This window comes from Carettochelys insculpta, chromosome 21 (genome assembly GCF_033958435.1).
Source record: "Carettochelys insculpta isolate YL-2023 chromosome 21, ASM3395843v1, whole genome shotgun sequence".
Classification (NCBI taxonomy): domain Eukaryota; kingdom Metazoa; phylum Chordata; order Testudines; family Carettochelyidae; genus Carettochelys; species Carettochelys insculpta.
Window position 1 is genome coordinate 10,702,030 of NC_134157.1, and position 16,677 is coordinate 10,718,706.

The following is a 16,677-nucleotide window of genomic DNA, read 5'->3' on the forward strand; positions in this document are numbered from 1 at the left end:
CAGGGCAGCAAGGGCAATCAGGGGCAACTCGGTGAGACCGGCCCTCCAGGGAAGATAGGGCCAAAAGGGACTCAAGGCCTTAAAGGATCCAGAGGTACCCTGGGACCTATGGTGAGACTAGACCTGCAGCTGATTTGATGCAACCCAAAGCAACAAGGGGTAGGGTGAGCCTGGGGAGGCAGCGATATGCCTTGGGGAGACAGGACAATGGCACAGAGAGGGGGTGAGGCAGAGAGAGTGTTTCAAATTTACATGATTTCACTTCTCTTTTTGATGGTTATAATTGGAGCTGCTCAAAAAGTTTCTAGGAAAAGTTGCCTGGGAAAACATAAAATTGATTTGTTTCTAAATGAAATAGTTTTACAAGGAAAGTTCATTTGTAGGCTGTTTTATGCAAGAACAAAAATCAGATTTTCTATGAAAAAATATTTGCGGGATAGTTGAGTTTTTGCAGGTGTTGCCTCTTTCTCCCTTTTTTATTCCCGTCCCCCTTCCAATGGCAAATTATTGTTGGCACAAAAAAGGAGAAAGAAAGAAGAGAAAACTGGGTGTAAAAGGAAAAGCTACCAAATTTTCCATTTTAACGTCATAAAATCTGGAAAAAATGATTTTGGTTTTACATTTTAAACAACTTAAAATATTCTCACAGGGTTTTTTTTCGAAAATTCCCACCTAAATATGTTTAACCCAGCTCTAGTTTTAACTGACCAGTGAGTTTAATAATGTGCTACTTTGCAGAAGGCGGATTCTCTCATGCTTTCATTGTGTCGCTAGCAGAGGCAGCCAGTTGACGATGCTTTGCAGTTTTGTATTGACTCTCTCAAGTCTGATTACCGGGACTATATTTCTGGAACAGGGAATGAGCTGAGAAGCTATATTTGCTGAGAGAATCCCCTGTGAGACTGCATAGTCATGGGGAGAGCAGCTTCCAAGTCAAACTATTTTATTGACGTGGAACTCTTTCTAGAGCTTGTGCCCCATCCATACACCCACTCTTGATTCACTATCTCAAACACTTGCAGTGAGCACAGATAGAACATGATAAAGAGGTTTGGGCGGGGGCACTGGGATGAGGCTGGGAGACCACACAGCAGCGGTATGGTAGGAGAAGGAAGTTCAGTTGCCTCAAGATTGTGTGACAGAGGGATCCAGCCAATAGGAATAAACAACTAACTTGTCTTCATATATATCCAACCAGTGAGGTAACTATCATGACTGAGTCAAGGGTAGATAGACCTAGTGGTCATACCGAGAGACAAACTGAGCTGGGTACCAGAGGATCAGAGTCTTAGAGATGCCAGAGGGCAAACCAGAAATCAGGTACCAGTAGGCAGATAGCGTCCAGTTCCCAGGAAGTCAGAGTACAAGATAGTTTGGAGGGAAAACCAAGAGTCAGACGGGGTTAGAAGCTGGAGCCTTGGACCTTTCCCATGACAGGGACAGGCAGGCAGGCTGTATTGTTGTTTAGATGATTCCCTGTCATGGCTTCCTGTCATAAGCACCAGTGCTAGTTACTCTGTATGCTCTGAGGAGCTGCCTCTCAGGTCCTGCTGGGTGGTGTGTCCTCCTAGGGCTCATCCTCACAATGTCCTCCTGCAAGAGCAAGCCTAAGCTTCCTGTGGCAATGTGTCAGTGATATAGGAAGGGCCCAAATGACCTCAAAAAAGAGAGAGTCTTGCTTCCATCTAAAACAAAGCACTCTCCCATTCTGCTTGAGAACCCAAAAAATCCTCAGATTCAGGAACCCAACTGCTGCACTCCATAGGTTGATTGTCTGCTTTCACAGCCCACATCAGTGCATGCTAGCACTTGAACTTCCAGCTGTAAAGGGGAAATATTTAATGACCAGATGACTGGTGCAATGGTTTCTAGCATCTGCAGTGACTGATGCGTCAAACTCCTCCTGGAAGTAAGAATTTTACGTTCTGCCTGCTGAGGAGTGAGGGATGAGAAAATGAAGCATAGAAATTATCAAAGTATAAAATATAAATGCCAGAAGGAGAAATTCAGTAATTCAGATTTACTCAGCTCACCACTGGCTAGAAAGGTAGTAAGAGTTTATCTGTATCTGCCGCTTAGCAGCAAAAGCCTTGACCCCTTGCTTTAATTAGAAGATCGGAGTTCGGCAACTCTTTTTAACCTTTTGTTCAGATGCCTAAATCATCAGCTCTTTCAACTCCCCAGTCAGTTGCACCCCAAGAGACAACTCCTCAGTGGCATCTTTGGTGCCCAGCCTGAGAACAAAAAACAAAGGCAGTCTTTGTATATTTAACGAGTCAGGCCTTCATCAGGACTGTCTCACCGAAAACTTCACTGAAGGAATATTCGGCAAAAGAGACCATGGATTTGGAGCTAGCAATAGAGGCCAGAGAGGGCAAGTGAAGAGCAGAACATCAGCATAATGTGCATGCATCCTCCTTTGCTAGTATTTTAGGTGTGTATCAAGGAATTAGCAAGGCATTATGCACACTGCAGTGTCTTGAGATTTCCCTAAATCTGCCCAAACAGTTTGGGGGGTGCCTGATTCTGTCAAAAGTTTAATTTCCAAGATGCGTTGGAAGAAAGACCATGACTCAGCATTTTAGGAGTTATAGGCCAAGAAGACGAGCCAGTTGCCAACTAGAAAAATACTGATTATAGGGATGTCAGTATTTCTGTCAATGAGCTGGGAACGTCATTTATAAATTCTTGGCAGACACTTAGGCCATGTCCACACTCACCTTTACAATCAGTCTACTTCAGCTTTGCTGATCCCTGGAGTAGTGTCAACTTACCCTTAGGTTGGAGTTGCTGCCTCCTATCAGTTGATGGCAGAATGCAGAGACTCCTTCAGGAACCTACTGTCATAAGGCTGCCTGGTTTGCCCAAAGAGTAGATGGGAGCGGTTCAGTTTAATCTCCCCAAACCAAAGATTTGCCTATCTTGAAAGTCCACTTTCTGCAGCCCAGTGCAGCATGTGCTTCCTGCAGACAATGACAGCAGGCAGTTCAAATGTCATTTCTCTGTGTGACTTCTTCCATAGGGTGTTCCAGGAAGGATGGGTCCTCAAGGGGAACCTGGCTTAATGGGTTATGAGGTAAGGCTGTTTTTAGATGCTATTTCCCCTGATTTAACCATTTCCATATCTAACCTAATAATTAACCCAGGATACAAAAACTAATGTTAACTATATTTATATTTCCATGTGGTTGGGATGGTAGACAGCTTAGTTCTTTCTCATTCTCAGTTTCAACTCTGGAGAATTCTCCAGACCTAGTTTTCCTCAATTTTCCAGGCAAAAATGATGTCACTGACGATGTGTCTATATATCTCTGAAGCCAGCACCTGCAGTTCCAATATCTCTATGATCAGCAATCCAGGATCCTATCAAGGAAATGACTTCATTTTTACCATCCCATCATATGTTTTCTATTCTCCCACAGGGGCATGCAGGACCACCAGGTTCAATTGGACCACCAGGGCCAAAAGGTGAAAAGGTAAGGGCAAATGTCATGCAGTTTTTCCACCACCTGTTCTGCATATGCCAGGGTTGCCCACACTCTGATAGCAGCACCAGGGCACAGCTACCCTAGATCAATTCAAATAAACCCCAGCCCCTGTCATCCAACACAAACACAGAGGTCATGCAAACAAGCACCATAGCTATCCAGATATCCTAGCCACCTGCGAGCTGCAAAGGTGGCCTGGAAGACAGAAACCGTGACATCCTGGGCCAAAAGCACAGGCTACTGCTGCTTGAGCTGAAGGAGACCCTCGGTTGAACCCTCATCAAAGACAGCAACACTAGTTACATTGTATCCTCGCTCATTCTCCGCCTGATGTGCCACAGTTCTCAAACTCTGTGTCTGGACCCTGTTTTAATAGGTCTGCCTGCAAGGTGACCATCTGTCCTGTATTGGCTGGGACAGTCCCATATTTGGGGCACCAAAGAGGTGTCCCTACTTATTTTTTAAAATAAGGGCCAGCAGCTGCCGCCTCCTTCCCAGCACACCCGGGGCCTGGTGCAGCCAAGAGGAGCCAGCCCTCCCACCCTATGTTTCCCTGGCCCATATTTGGGACAGAGAGATATGGTCACTCTACCTGCCTGGGCTCGAATCAGACTTGCTAGGGCCTGGCACTGAAGTCCAAGCCCCACCACCCAAAGCCAAAGCGTAAAGGCTTCAGGTCTGGGAAGCAGGACCTAGGTTACAGCCTCCCTTCCTGAGGCTGAAGCCCCTGGGCTTTTACTTTGCTCCCCACTTCTATCCAGGCTGGTGGGGATCAGGCAAACTTGGGAATTGGTAGTAATTCTTACTGTCAGAGGTCAATGGGGTGACAGTGCAGTGAACTTTGAAAACACCTGTGTTACAGGATGAGCATTAAAAACCAATAAACACTGGGACAAATCTGGAATCCCAAGCAGCAGAGGGCAGTGGTGCCATGTCTACACAGCAGAGTTATTTCAATATAGCAGCCACTATTTCAAAATAACTATTTGAGCATCTACACAATGCAACTGCTGTTTCCAATTAATTTCGAAATAGCGGATGCCTTACTTTGAAACTGGTAAACCTCCTTGTGGGCTCATCTACGCTAGCTCCCTCCTTCGAAAGGGGCACGTAAACGAGCCTGACTGGTGAATAGCAATAGCATATGCGGCACCTCATTAGAATAATTCTCACCGTGCAGACTTCGAAGTTGCTAACTTCAATATGGCAGGAAGCAGTGTAGCTGCCAGAGCTTCAAAGCACCTGCACAACTTCCAAGTCCCTTTCTCCAATACCTCTTCCAGAATAGCTTATGCAGGAATAATACTGCTTTGCAGACATAGCCTTAGAGTAGACAAAAAATAAAACCAAACAAAAAAAAACATGGCAATGAATCTCAGAGCCCAGTCAACTGACAAGCTTGCAGGGCTCATGCTGCAGAGCTAAAAATAGCAGTGTGGACAGTCAGGTTCAGCCGGGAGCCTGGGCTTTGGAACCTGGCAGGGGAAAACGTTTCCACCTCAATGCTATCTTTAGCCCCACGGTGCAAGCCCAGGTTGGTTGACTGGGCTCTGTGGCTCTCAGCCACAGCATTGGGAACGTGAGTGGTGGGGGCAGAGTGTTCCCTTTTTTTTGTCCCTGTGTGGACCTACCCCAACACACCAACCAGTGCGTAATCAAAGCAAGTCAGCATTGGGGCATGCCATCCACCGGGACACCACTCCCAGACATCCCCACTCTCTCGTATTCCTGGAGGGACCCAGAGGCATGAATACTGGAGGCATGTTTCCTAGTTCTGCAGAAATTCTCCTGGATCCCCCAGAGGAAAGAAATTAGATCAGTAGATTTTGTTGTCAAGGCAAACTAACACCTTGAAAGTGTGCCCCTAAAACTGTCTGCTCTTGGGAAACTGTCTTGCTATTTCTGGTTGTTCTAGCCTATTACATTTTGTAAATTGAGCTCAGATGGCCTCCCTTGGCCTCCCACGCCCATGACTTGCTTATGCCCTTACGCCCCTTGACAAGCACTCTGGCTGCAGCTGGAATGAGTCAGAATCCTTATTCTGCTGCTGGAGTCTTTCAAGGCTTGTGCTGAGTCAGCTCAGGCTGGAAAAGTGGCTCATGTTTTAGTGGCCTCTCAGCACAGTTTGCTGCTTGGTGCTCTGGGGATGAGCCCAGCTGGCTTTGGCTGTACTTGCACTGTTGCTGGAGCCAGTCTCACATGTCTGTCATTAGCAACAGCATCAGCTTTCTTACCCCATGTACAGGAAGGGAAAAAGTAGAAATTGTTATTGCAAATGGGAGCCAGTTGTAAGAAAAGATGGATTTTTATTGATCCTCATTTTCTACCCCACCGTACTTAGGGCTCGTCTATACTTACCAGAAGATTGATCAGTTCAGGGTCAGTCTTCCAGAGTCTGAGTTCACGTACCTTGTAGACACACAAAATCAAAGTATCCGGGGTCGACAGTCCTCCTTAAACTCTTCCATCGACCTCCCTCAGTAAGGACAGCCAGGTAAATTGATTGCAGATAACCCGATTCTAGCCGTGCAATTGCCAGTGCTAGAATTGCATATCTGCAATCTAATTACCTGCCTAGTAAGCTTCCGTGTTCCTATGGCAGGAAGCACCCAATGCAGGGTTTGAGTGATTGGCATCCCTCAGCACTAGTGTTATCGCACATGGTAATGAGCGTAGATGTGCTTCCATAAGCAAGAATTTCCTTCCTGAGATTGTGAGAAGAGATCTCATGGGTACATTTTTGCCAGGACATTGAACCCATCATCCCAAGTCAGGAACCCAAGTGGAAAGCACCCTTAACTACACCATCTTCCTAGGTGTGTCTAAAGATTCTTTACATTGGCATGGGCATAATGGGTTAGATCATAGAATCCCCTTCGGGTTGTCCCCCAGTGTGCTGATGAGGCCACTGATACTTGCCTTCCTGCCCTCTTGGGCTCCCCACTATCATGTCCTACAGAGCCAGAAGCTCTAGTCTCCCCAAATAAGGTAGAGGCTTGGGGTTACTGCCCACCTGAACAGCAATACAGACACTGAGCCAACACAGTTCTGGACATATTCAGCTATAAGGCTTTTGACAATATCCCAGAACCCAGGCCCAAAAATGGACCAAAACCCCAAATAAATCCATCTTACTTCATGTAAAAGTTTTATACAGAGAGAGAAAGCTCATGAGATCAGCCCCTTTTATCAATGAAAGAGAGAGATACACAGCAGTTATTCCCCTGCTACATAACAATTATTTACACTGGTCCTGAGAATTAACAGAAGTATTTTTATTAAGCACAAAGGTGAGATTTAAGTGGCTGCAAGTGAAAACAGACAGCTCAAAAGAAGTTACTGAGTTGAAATAAACAAGAGATGCCACCTAGTTTTAATCCACTAAGAAACTTGTTACAGGTAAATTCTTATCCTAAGTGGCTTTTCTTTATCTTAAAGTAAAAAGCTTCAAGTCAGAGCTGATCTTTACTCTGGCCTGGGTCTACAATTTTTTTCAGCAGTCTTTGTTGCCAGATTTCTTTGTGTGTATCCTCTTAGGGTGGGTCGTGCAGTTTCAAAAGCCAGCTGAAGACAAAAGCCTAATTGCTTCCCATTCCTTAAACAGACTTTCCTCCATGGCAGGAACCCTTTATTTAGCCTCCCACTGCCTATGGAAAAATGCCAGACTCAAGATGTATTCCAGTACTAGGTGACCTGGTCACAGGTCTTTCCAGGAACAACCACAGTTTGGACTTATAAGGCAAACTAGACCATTCACAGGTCATTGGGTGGAGTACTGAGTCATTAAGTTCCTAAAGTATCACTAATGGCCATCATTAGCACATTTAAAATTAAAACCAGATTCATACTTCATATGTCTGACTTCACATACAGGAATGATACAGGCACAAAAACAGGATATATAGATTCAGCAGATTGTAACTTTAAAATGGATATCAAAACAAAAAGCAGTCAAGTAGCACTTTAAAGACTAGCAAAATGGTTTATTAGGTGAGCTTTCGTGGGACAGACCCACTTCTTCAAACCATAGCCAGACCAGACCAGACTCAATATTTAAGGCACAGAGAACCAAAAACAGTAAGCAAGGAGAACAAATCAGAGAAAGATAATCAAGGTGAGCAAATCAGAGAGTGGAGGGGTGGGGGGGAAGGTCAAGAATTAGATTGAGCCAAGTATGCAGACAAGCCCCTATAGTGACTCAGAAAGTTCCCATCACGATTTAAACCATGTGTTAATGTGCTGAATTTGAATACAAAAGCCAGTTCAGATGTCTCTCGTTCCAAAACGGAGCGATAATTTCTTTTCAGTAACACACATACCTTTAGGTCATTGACAGAATGCCCCATTCCATTAAAATGTTGACTAACTGGTTTGTGGATCTGGAGTGTTTTGATGTCTGTTTTGTGCCCCACAAACCAGTTAGTCAACATTTTAATGGAATGGGGCATTCTGTCAATGACCTGAAGGTATGTGTGTTACAGAAAAGGAATTATCGCTCCGTTTTGGAAAGAGAGACATCTGAACTGGCTTTTATATTCAAATTCAGCACATTAACACATGGTTTAAATCGTGATGGGAACTTTCTGAGTCACTATAGGGGCTTGTCTGCATACTTGGCTCAATCTAATTCTTGACCTTCCCCCCCACCCCTCCACTCTCTGATTTGCTCACCTTGATTATCTTTCTCTGATTTGTCCTCCTTGCTTACTGTTCTTGGTTCTCTGTGCCTTAAATATTGAGTCTGGTCTGGTCTGGCTATGGTTTGAAGAAGTGGGTCTGTCCCACGAAAGCTCACCTAATAAACCATTTTGCTAGTCTTTAAAGTGCTACTTGACTGCTTTTTGTTTTGATAGTGTATAGACTAGCACGGCTTCCTCTTTGTTACTAAAATGGATATGGTGCACAATGTGATTTGCATAAAGCATCTTCCAGTTATGCATATTCATATCCATAAGCCAATTTTGATCAAGCATGGGCAGACCACCTGGACAGTGAGTCTCTAAGACATGTGGGTTAGTCTCCTTTTACACTGTAACTGCCTCAGCTGCAGAAATAGTGAGAAAATACAGGGAATTAGGAGAGTGTCTAGTCGCTGGATTTAGACACACTAACAACACAGAGACACCACCCCAGCAGTGGTCCCCCTAATTTTGTACATCCGTGGGCAGAATAATTTTTTACATGCACCAAGGCATGTGCAGATGTGCGTGACCAATAGAAACACCTGCTGCCTATTGTAGGTGGCTGCAGAAGCTCTGCTAATCAACTGGGCAGCACCTGAATCTCTCCTGGGTGGCCACCCAAGTGCTCAGCTTACAGGGAATGCTGCAGTCCCAGCGTGATAATTGCCGGTGCCAGTGAGAATTCCTGCGCTTCTCTCTCTGCTTTTTTCCAACCTTGGAATGTGCCTCTGGCACTGGGGCATCTCTCCATTTCTCTGATACTCCCTGGTCTCCATCACCAGCTTCCTTAGTAGCTCCTCCATAAGGCTGGCCTGCCAACGGGGGAAGGAGGCCAGGGAAGGGAACAGTCGTCCCAGGGCATGGTGAGTCAAAGGGGACCAGGGCCCCCAGCCACCACTGCTACTGCAGCTGTAGTGGCAGCCAGAGCCCCAGGTCCTTTAAATCACCACTGGAGCCCCAGACAATGCTGCAGAGCCCCAGGTAGACAGCGCTGAGTGTGGCAGCGCAGTCTAGGCAGCACTGAGGGCCAGCTGTCCTGGCCCCACCACTTCTGGGAGCACCAAGCCACTCCCCCCACTACCTTGCCCAGGGGCCCAGGGAGACTGTCAGCTCACCTGCTTCTCCATCTTTGTTTCTATAGACACCCTCATCCTCTTTTTGTCCTATCTCTTAGCTTCCCAAGCCTTCCCATAGCATTCTCCTGTTACACCAAGATTAATGGCTCACAGCTTCTATATCCTCCATTGAGTGGCATCCATTCTCCAAGAAGTGTCTTGTCACCATCAGGTTCAAACCAGCAGAGCCAGAACATGTGCAGAACACCAAGCACATGTGCAGAATCCTAGAACCTAGGTATAGAAGGGAGCTCGCCAGTCAGAGTCTAGTCCCCTGCCAAGATGCAGGATTTGTCATCTAAACCATACAAGTCAGATGATTATCCAGCCTCTTTTTGAAAACCTCCCATAAAGGCGCTTCCCCAGCCTCCCTAGGTAAGCTGTTACATGGCCCTATTTTTCTCAGGGCAGGTAGTTACACATTATCCTTTGAAAGACTAGCTTAGCGTTCCAGACACACAAGATACAGGATGCTCCAGTGCTGTGGTGCCAAGCAGTGAGTAACACATACCAAAAGCAAAAAGCGCCGTTGCCTCTAAGCAAGAAAACACAGAGGAGATGTGTGCAGATATTAGACTTCGTATTCTATAGTGCCTATTGCTGGTTTATCATAGAATCACAGCAGGAACCTTGCAAGGTTATCAAGTCCAGTCTCCTGCACTCAGAGCAGGACCAAGCACCATCTAGACCATCCCTGAAAAGTGTTTGTCTAACCTGCTCTTAAAAAATCTCCACTGATGAAGATTCTACAACCTGCCCAGGTAATTTATTCCAGTGCTTCACCACCCTGACAGTTCAGAAGTTTTCCTCATGTCCAACCTAAACTTCCCTTTCTGCACTATAAGGCCATTGCTGCTTGTCCTGTCCTCAGAGGTTATCCTGACGTACTGCAAATGTAAAGCTTATCCAAGGTGCCCACCTCCGCCCTTAGTGCTCCCCAAAATCTTTCATCTCAGTAGATATGATTGGCCATCCCTCCATCTCTTATAACTATCAATTTGCCAGAATTACCCAACGAGCTCAAAAGACTTGCTAGCCTGTAATTACAATGCCAGGCAAACTTTCTGACACCAGACAACTGCTAGCTGTCCTTTAAAGCCTCACAGTTCTCAGGCAGTGCCTCTGCTCCCTGGATTAGGAACTGCTTTGGAGGTTACACACTGACAAAGATGCTCCTACCATCCCAAGTGGACCAGGCTAGCGCACTTCAGTTAGGTGGCACAGGTTGCCGTGCCAGTAAGCAATTTCCAGGAGGTCAGGAATAGCAGTGGTAGACAAAAGGAGCCGCTGCAGAAAGACGACAAGAATACGCAGAGGCATTAAGAGGAAATAAAGAAAACATATCCCAAAATGTTGCTGTTAAACTGGACACCTGCTGTTGAAAGGCACCTCCTAGAGGAAATATATTTACATAGCACTTGTCAGCCCCAAGCATCTTTTAAAATTAAATTCTGTAGAAGGGACATTTCATCCTCCAGTGAAATGCAGCCACGTCTGGGTTAAATGGGAGGTGCAAGTGAATCGGACAGTCGGCTGGGAAATGCAGGGGGATGTAATTACCCAAATTGGAATTTGAACAGGATATCATATTAGGGAGATGGCTGCCTGACTGATTAGCACCTGGCTTTGTTCCCCACTTGGTTTGCTGCTCTCTTGGGTGCCTGTTTCTTTGAAGGGGCTATGTAGTAACAAAGTAGTTAGGTGACCCCTGCTGTCTTTTGGGGGAGACAAACCACCATGGAACAGAATGACACTTCTGACAGGCTCATGTACCCCAGGGGTACCAGGACCACAGTTTGGGAGTGTCTGGTCTTGTTCAAACAGGCATTAACTCAGGAAAGCTGTGTTAGACAGGAGGTCAGACTAGAATCAGACGATCACAGCAGTCCCTTCCTGCCTTGGACTCTATGAATCAGAGCATTACAATATCTCTGCTGTTAAGTACCATGGGAACCTTTAAAGCCAACCTCCATTTTACATCTTGCCTGAAAGAGGACACCTGCATCAGCACAGTGATGCCTTAATGCCCTCCTGCGCCATTGGTTCCATAGTGATACAGGAAGACCACATCACTTACTGACTCGCCAGGATCACATCAGAGTTCCAGGAAGGTCTCGCATTCAGGGTCACCTAGCCTCGCCCATCCTTCTTTATCTTACGAGAGTTGCCTGGATCACAGCACAAAATAGATGTCAGGATCCTTCCCCAAAGCCATGTGCAATTCTAGCACTAAAAGAGGAAGAATTCAAGCTTTGGAGACAAAATCATGAAGCAAAAGCTGCAGAGGAAATGGCAATGAGCCCACGATTGCTCTGTGACTTATTAAACTCTGTAGTATATGAGAAGGGCAGAAGAAAGCTTTTCTAATGGTGGAATAAGTCAGCCCTTTTCCAAAGCAGTATTCAGCCTGAGGACAGCCGTTATTTTGGAACCGAGTGCCACAGTGCTACCCTAGCTAATTAATCTGCTGGATTTAGAACATAGACAGCTCCTCACAGAGTTGTTGCTCAGAGCAGATGCCTGCAATTGGCAGCCGCTTAGGACTGTCCAGATGAAATCTTTTTAAAAATTACAAACTGGCGTATCTCACATTGGAAAGGGAGCCAACAACAACAAGCCTTCCCTTCTCCTCCATGCATTTTCCATTTGGATCCCAACATGTTTACTTTTTTGCCCTTGATTCCCATGTTTTAACTGCAAATTTCCAAAGAATTAGCAAAGACCTTTAATCTCCCTCTCTCTGAGAGCAGCCCAAATGTCAAGAATTCCCAGGGAAGCTCAGCCCTGAAGTACGGGAATTTATCAATCAGGCACAATCCTGTAGCGTTCTGGAGCTGTCGAAGACCTGGAGGGAAGCTATGGGATCTAGAGCACAACACTCTGTTCTAGGGACCAGGTACAGAGATCACTCATGACACTCACTCATTGAAGTCCCAAGTTTAGAATTTTCTCTAAACTGAACCCTGATCGTGCCGGATTAGGATCTGAAATGGAAAGTGATCTGCAGCCTCTTTGGACAGAAGTATCCAATTCCAAGCCTTTTGCATCCTGATCCATTTGTTCAGATTCTTATCTGAGACTGAAGAGTGGTGGCTTTATATCTTATATCCTGAGAGTCCCTGCTATCTGAACACTGGCTAGAAAATAGATCAGTTCTACGCTCTTGACTTCACCTAGGAAGCCCATCCACAGTGGTTTCTGAGGGCAGCCTGGGAAAGACTATTAGACACATTGTTACTTACTATTAATCAGCCACCAAAACTTTTCATTTATTGAGCCGCTCTATACCCAGAGGCAGAACTTGCACAGCTTCTCTCTATATTCCATTCCTCAAGAGTCCATCTGGATCCCCAGACATGCACTGGGTTTCACCACCAAGCATGTTATTCCTTAGAAATAGTTACAGATGGGTCACCGTGTTAGTCTGTATCTTCGTAAAACAAGCCAGCAGTCCTGTAGCACTTTTAAAGACAAATAGAAGAATTTATTAGGTGATGAGCTTTTGTGGGGCAGACCCACTTCTTCAGATCTGGAAGGTGTTCTGAAAATGAACTGGTACAATGGATATGTAACAGAGAAATAGAAAATAAAAAAAAATTAAATGAAGACTGACAAATCAGCTAGGACTGAGGGACAAAGGGTAGGAAGGAGGGGAAGAAAATTGCTTACTCCAAGTGTCTATTAAACTAAGCGACTTGCCTGAGATCACTACGAATATCAAAGATGGGGAAGCTATCTTTAATGTGTAAGGTAATTGCTATCTCTACTAAGACCAAGTCCCAAAGTGTAGAATTTGAGAATAAATTCCAGTTCAGATATCTCCCTTTGTCATCTGAGCTATGTCTACACTAGCCCAAAACTTCGAAATGGCCATTTGCATGGCCATTTCGAAGTTTACTAATGAAGCACTTAAATACACATTCAGCACCTCATTAGAATGCCGGCAGCCATGGCACTTCGAAATTGACACAGCTCGCCACCGCATGGCTCATCCAGACAGGGCTCATTTTCAAAAGGACCCACGGCAACTTCGAAATCCCCTGATTCCTATCTGCTGTTAGGAATAAGGGGATTTCGAAGTTGCTGGGGTCCTTTCGAAAAGGAGCCCTGTCTGGACGAGCTGCGCAGCGGCAATCCTCATCAATTTCGAAGTGCTGCAGCTGCTGGCATTCTAATGAGGCGCTGAATATGTATTTACAGAGCTGGGGCTGTGCAATGGGTGAGGGGAAATGCTGCTTGATTCCAAACTAGGTGACTGTCAGAACCATAAAATTCAGAAAGTCAAAGATGCATCCTGCACCCTCCCCTAACTCAGCTTTAAATGCAGCTGTGGAGTTGAGTTCCTCAGAAAGGTGTAGCTAGACTAGGCAGATGCAGTCAGTAAAGAAACTGTTCCGACATCACTAGAAAACTAAACCCCTTGCCAAAGCGTGCAAGGCAGCTCTTGGCTAGACTAATCCTGTCTGTTGGTTCAGTATGGATTCCTGTCTACCCAGCTCCTCCTGGCAAGAGAAAGTATGTGAGCAAACTCATGCTGCAGCGTAGAATCCTAGGGCTGGATGGGACCTCAGGAGGTTGAGTCCAAGTCCAGCCCCCTGCTTCAAGCAGTGGCCCTTTTTGCATGAATTTGCTGGTTAGGGATGTGCAAATTGGTTCCAATCAATAAGAAATTTGGATCCAATCTTCAAAAACGTGAAATAACTTTGTACTCCTCTCCCCTTTATTTTCCAACTTTACCAGACCCAGCTGGAGCTGGGAAGGGCAGAAACAACCCAAGGGGAACTTGTTGGTGTAGCCAGCATGACCAGAAGCAGGAAGTCCTGGGGATTAGTTGAATCAGACAGACGCTCTCAGACATTCCCTAAAAATTCCATTAATTTGCCAAACCCCAAAGAAGGATCTGAATGTACAAAGAAAATCTCTCGTGTCAAACTTATCACGTGCCAACCACTAAAATATCTTTCTGCATTTTAATGGGTGCCCAGCAGCCTTTCACCCATCTGTGCTCATTTAATCCTTAGCCTGAGGCACTTCATCCATCTCAATCCTTGTCCAAACAGGCACATTGGTGTGATTCACCCCTTATTAAGCCTTAGCCTCAGAGATACCCTTATGTGATTCAAACACACCATCTTAGTTCGACTTCGTTTGGATGGAAAAATATTGAGTGGAAAGAGATCTGGGATAACCTTTTCCAAGGCAACTATGTGATTTAAGTGTCAATGTCCCATTTTCAAAAGGGACATAGGCAATTAGGAGCCCAAATCCCACTGACTTCCAAAGAGACTGTGGAATAAAAACAGCACCACCACCAACAGCAGCATGTCTCAGAGCTCAGACCTACACACCTAGGCTCAGAATAGCAGTGCTGGCATTCAGGCTTGGGCTTATGGGGCTTGTCTGTACGTGCCCCTAACTTCGAAGGGGGCATGTTAATCAGGGTGATGGGAGATTACTAATGAAGTGCTGCGGTGAATACGCAGCACTTCATTAGGCTAATTCTCTCCTACGGCAACTTCAAAGTGCCCACGCTACTTCCAAGTGCGTTTACTCCCCAAAATGTTGAGGAGTAAAGGCACTTCAAGGTTCCCGCAGCTACACACACGCCGGCACTTCCAAGTCTGACGCTTTGAAGTTGCCGCAGGGGAGAATTAGCCTAATGAAGTGTTGCACATTCACTGCAGCACTTCATTAGCAATCTCCTGTCATCCAGATTAACATGCCCCCTTCGAAGTTGGGAGCAAGTGTAGACCCAGCCATATATATTCCCCACCACCACCACGAGATTTCGGCAACCTGGCGCCAGCTGAGCCTGAACATCTATACTGGGGGGGGCAGGGGCTAGGGGGATTTAGCCCATGAGCCTGAGTCAGTTGACCTGGGCGCTGGGACTCACTGTCCTGTTTTTTCTCACAGATTAGATGTAGCCTTAGGCTCTTAAGGCCAGGCTGTGAACAGTATTTAGACAGCTAAGAATTTACACGGCTACAGTGTGACATTTTCAAAGGTACCTGAGCATGTTAGGTGCCTAATTCCTATTCAGAGTTGATGGGAGATGGGCATCTAGTCTACTTAGTGCTTTTGCAAATCCCATTAGGTGCTTAGCTGCATCATTAGACACCTAAATGCCTTTGTCAGTCTGACTCTAAGTCACTTTGGAAATGAGGCGACCTCTGAAGTGACTTGGGCCCTTCTGAAAATATTATCCTTAGACTCAAAAGGGCCTCCTCTGAATTCAAAATTATGTCAATTGCTTTTTAAAGCTAGTTGGATAGTTTCGGGAGCTAGCCCACCCTGAGATCCCCCTGTTCAGATCTGAAGGGTTTGCACACACATTGGACTGGTGTTAAAGAATGTTTTTTCTCTCCTATCTTGCTGTGCAAAAGAAAGGCACACAGATGGAGGAAGTGGTGTGGAACTGACTCAGCACAAAGTTAACCAGCTGAAAAGAGGCAAGAGGAATGAATGTCTTTATGTTTCTCTCATATCATTCACCTTTGGGAATCGCAGAAGCTAGCATAACAGGAAAAAACAAATAATCCTTCAGACAAAAAAGTGATTACTACTTGCATTTAGGTAGTTTGTTTTAAGCGCTGTTGCAGTTATTTAAAGCCATCTTTTTACCCAGTGTTCAAGGCCTCGTTTAAATCCCCCTGAAGTCATCAGGAAGCTTCCCACTGACTTTAGGGTTTTGGATTAGGCCCTGATAGAATCACCTGCCACACCTGCTGCTGCCTGTTCTAACCCTAATATTTATGTCTACAGGGAGAACAAGGTGATGATGGGAAAATTGAAGGCCCCCAAGGACCACCTGGTGACAGAGTAAGATATTCACTCCCTTCACTAATCCTGTGTCTGATTTTTGACAAGTGATGTACATGCAGATCAGGCAACTGTCTGGATTCTTTCCCTGCTCGTAGAAGATGCTGTATTTAGAGCTCATGACAGATGGAGTGGACCACTGGCATTTCACATCTACCTTGAATCTTTATTGTGTTGCTGTAGGGTCCAGCTGGCAACAGAGGAGATCGAGGGGAGCCCGGAGACCCTGGCTACACCGTAAGTCCTATTCTAAACACATGGCTAGGAACCAATTTTGGAAAAGTTCTTACACAGTAGCCCAGAAAGCTTAATTCTATAGCCCTTTTACTATGTGACGTCTCATCGTGGTTGATCTTTGCGAGTAGTACATGGCTCGTTTGCTTTACTGAGGACCAGGCCTATGGACAAGGGAACAAATGGAGCTGGGGACAAGTGACCTGGGACCCGGAGATTCAAAGGAGTTCAGAGCTCCTGCCCTCTTTAAATTGATGCCGGAGCACCATGCTGCATGGCTCCAGGGGCTGGGGACAGGCCCAAGTGTTAGGGGGTAGGGCCTAGCTCCACAGGCTG

At 45.7% G+C, this 16,677-nt stretch overlaps 1 protein-coding gene across 5 annotated transcripts in view; it reads left to right on the plus strand.

Moving 5' to 3' along the window:
* Nucleotides 1-16,677, plus strand: part of LOC142023834 (uncharacterized) — a 260,378-nt gene that overhangs the window by 220,619 nt on the left and 23,082 nt on the right. For all 5 annotated transcript variants that reach the window (XM_075015186.1, XM_075015187.1, XM_075015188.1 and 2 more), the window contains 5 exons: nt 4-111; nt 3,023-3,076; nt 3,423-3,476; nt 16,051-16,107; nt 16,291-16,344. In XM_075015186.1, the coding sequence (XP_074871287.1) occupies nt 4-111; nt 3,023-3,076; nt 3,423-3,476; nt 16,051-16,107; nt 16,291-16,344 (327 nt within the window). The remainder of the gene's footprint in view (nt 1-3; nt 112-3,022; nt 3,077-3,422; nt 3,477-16,050; nt 16,108-16,290; nt 16,345-16,677) is intronic.